This window comes from Chrysochloris asiatica, unplaced genomic scaffold, assembly GCF_000296735.1.
Source record: "Chrysochloris asiatica unplaced genomic scaffold, ChrAsi1.0 scaffold00257, whole genome shotgun sequence".
NCBI classification, from domain to species: Eukaryota; Metazoa; Chordata; class Mammalia; order Afrosoricida; family Chrysochloridae; genus Chrysochloris; species Chrysochloris asiatica.
Window position 1 is genome coordinate 1,505,017 of NW_006408775.1, and position 3,620 is coordinate 1,508,636.

General features: G+C 39.0%; 1 protein-coding gene across 2 annotated transcripts in view; it reads right to left on the minus strand.

Moving 5' to 3' along the window:
• Positions 1-2,686, minus strand: part of MEIOB (meiosis specific with OB domains) — a 40,292-nt gene extending 37,606 nt beyond the window's left edge. For both annotated transcript variants that reach the window (XM_006873863.1, XM_006873862.1), the window contains exon 1: positions 2,618-2,686. In XM_006873863.1, the coding sequence (XP_006873925.1) occupies positions 2,618-2,686 (69 nt within the window). The remainder of the gene's footprint in view (positions 1-2,617) is intronic.
• Between the last annotated feature and the right edge of the window lie 934 nt (positions 2,687-3,620).

The following is a 3,620-nucleotide window of genomic DNA, read 5'->3' on the forward strand; positions in this document are numbered from 1 at the left end:
GGTCTGGTGAAAGGAGATGGGGATAAGATTCGTAAGATTCAATAGTGAATAACTGTTATCATGACTAATCACGATGGCCACACTTGTAAAGGTAGAAGTTTTGTAACAAAAAAAAGGGGAGTGGTTAATCTTACAGTCCAGAAACAGAGGACCCTAGGACTATCAAGAGAGGAACGCACAAGCAGAGTGCGGGACCTGATCCAGAGAAGCAGCAGCGCCAGGGATGGAGTCAGAGATGGGGGCATTGAGAGGGGGCATGGCTGAGGACTCTAGATTCATCAACTAAGAAGAGGAGGACTAAGAATTAGTGGCCAGGAGCAGACTTGCAGAATGCGCCCTTTGGAGATGTAAAAAGTGGATAGAGAGAAATACTTTTAACTCATGGTATATGGAGGGCATTATAATCAATGTAATGAAACAATTTATATGAATGTTTGAATGTGAAACTGATGATGTGCCCTGTAAACTTTCAGTTAATCCACAATAAAAACCTTAAATGAAAAAAAAAAAAAAAGACAGGAAAGAAAGAAAAGACCAAAATGATGCCAGAAGAAACTCTGAAACTTGTTATCCAGCATAGAAATGCTAAAGTTAATGGAAGAAATAAGGTTAACAGAAAATTTCAAAGGGCATCTCGAGAAGACAAAATCAAGTACTATAATGAAATGTGCAAAGACCTGGAGTTAGAAAACCAGAAGGGAAGAACACGCTCAGCATTTCTCAACGGAAAGAACTGAGGAAAATATTCAAGTTTTGACTTGCAAGATGCAGAAATCATCAAAAGAAGATGGAAGGTATACATAGAGTCAATGTAACAAAAAGAAATGGTTGATGGTGAACCATTTCAAAAGGCAGCATATGATCAAGAACCAACAGCACTGAAGGAAAAGTGTAAGCTGCACTGAATGATTGGTGAATAACAAGGCTCCAGGAATTGATGGAATACAAACTGAAATCTTTCAACAAACTGATGCAACACTGGAGATGCTCACTCAGCTATGCCAAGAAATTTGTTATACAGACCTGGCCAACCAAAATAGGTGACACAACCAAATGTGGAAATCATCAAACAATATCATTGTTACATATAAGTGAAATTTTGCTGAAATACATTCAAAAAAGGCTACAACAGTGTCGAAAGAAAACTGCCAGAAATGCAAGGCAGATACAGAAGAGGACGTAGAACTAGAGATACCACTGCCAATGTCATATGGGTCTCAGCTGAAAGCACAGACTACCATAAAGATATTTACTTGTGCTTTATTCACTATACAAAGGCATTTGACTATGTGGATCATGACTGTGAAGAATGGGTGTTCCAGAACACTTAATTGTTCTCATGAGGAACCTGTACATAGAGCAAGAGGCAATTATTAAAGGAGAACACGGGGATACAGAATGGTTTTCAATCAGGAAAGGTGTGCACCAGGGTTGTATACTTTCACCATACTTATTTTATCTGTATGTTGAACAAATAATCCAAAAACCTGGAATATAGGAAAACGAACATTGGCATCAGGATAAGAGGAAGACTCTTTAATAACCTGAGATTAGCAGATGATACAAACTTGTTTGCTGATAGCAAAGAGGACTTAAAATACTTACTGATGAAATCAAAGACCACAGCCTTCAGAATGGGTTGCACCTTAATGTAAAGAAAGAGAAATCCTCACAACTGGAATAGAAATAACATAATGATAAAGGGAGAAAAGACTGAGGTTGTCAAAGACTTCATTTTGTTTCCACAGCAGTCAAGCAATTAACATATTAAGCAGATCTGCTGCACAAGACCTCTTTTAAGTGCTAAAGAGCAAAGATTTGAGGACTATAGTGGGCCTGGCCCAAGCCATGGTATTTTCAAAGGCCTCATTTGCATGTGAAGACTGTAGTAGACGAATTGATGCATTTGAGTTGTGGTGTTGGAGAAGAATATTGAAGGTATTTCTGTCAGAAGAACAAACAACTCTATCTTGGAAAGGTACAGCCAGAACGCCTTAGCAGCCAGGATGGTGAGACTGTCACTCATACTTTGGACATGTTATCAGGAGGGACCAATCCCTGGAGAAGGACATCATGCTTGTTATTAGTGGAGGGTCACCTAAAAGAGGAAGCCCCCCAACGAGATGGAATGGCTCAGTGGCAGCAGCGATGGGCTCAAGCGTAACTTAATTGTGAGGCTGGTGCAGGACTGGGCAATGTTTTGTTCTGTTGTGCAAAGAGTCACTATGAGTTGAAACCAACTCAATGGCACCTAACAATAATAGCAACAAGGGAAAATGGCTGACTTTATAATGCTGTATTTGAGCAGATACTCAATATTTAAACAAAAAGATGAAAATAATTTTTCTATTTTTTTTTTAACAATTGACAGTCATATTCCATAACCTTCTCTCCGACCCTACAGGTAAAAGGAGGATTTGTTTTCATGTTGTATAGATACAAAGATAGCTTGGGGATACTTACCACCTAACTGCTGTATTAATGCAGCGAGGAGTCATATGCTTGTCAATTAAACAAGTTGTGTCAATGAATCAGAACTGTTGATCTAACATCACCACACAAAACTGCATGACAGAATAACCAAACCACGCTACTGGGGTGGGAGAGGGGAACATACCACGTTTGCCATATTTGGATGGAGATCTGAAAGTGCAGTTAAGGTCTTCAATGCAAAGGAGCCTGACATTCTTTTATCTGCATTTTAGAAAATATAATTTAAATAAACCATGAAACATTCCAGACTTTAAAAAAATAATAATTTCGTTAGGAAAGCACTCTACACATTTTACTCATTTTTTACAAAAACGATACTGGTCAAACGTAAATTATTACAGATTCAACCTGTAGAAAACATGTTATCAAAATGTTCTTTATAGTTTTGAGTGACATCATCAGGTTTCAATTTTTAATTTTCACTTTCCCAAAACACATACAGTTTAACAATTTTTGAGTACAAAATAAATTTAGAGTTTCAGATGAGAGATGATTCAATGGGACATTTGAGAGTTCACGTATTTATTAACAGGACTACTATACACCCCTCAGATTGTGCTTGGTCACCCTGTGAAGACAGGGACTGATTTGTAACTTCACTCTAAGAGACAAGCTCCATGAGGGCAGAGGTGGCGTCTGATAAACTTGTATCTATTCCAAAGCTACCTCAAACATAGAAAAGTACTCAGTAAGCATCAAATGAACGAAACAGTGGCTTGTCCTGCAGTATCTTCATTCTATTACAGAAGAGTTTACTGTAGTGAACACTATCAATTTTCATTAACCATAGAGTCGATAACTCATAGCACCTCCATGTGTGCAAAGCAGAACCACTCCAGAGGGTTTCCAAGGCTGTGACCTTCCAGAAACTCATTGTCAGTCCTGTCTTCTGAGGTGCCTCTTATTGTTAAGTGCTGTCGAGTCGGTTCCGACTCATAGAAACCATGTTTAGGGTTTCTGAGGAGCGGCTGGTAAGCCTGAACTGCTGACCTTGCTATGCAAACCGACCCCGCAGTCCAGCCAAGCTGCCAACTTACTAGCTAGTAGTCAAGTACCTAACCATTTTGCACCATCTAGACTCTAGGATATTATGTTTGGTAAGGTGGAGGGTCAGAGAAAAAGAGGAA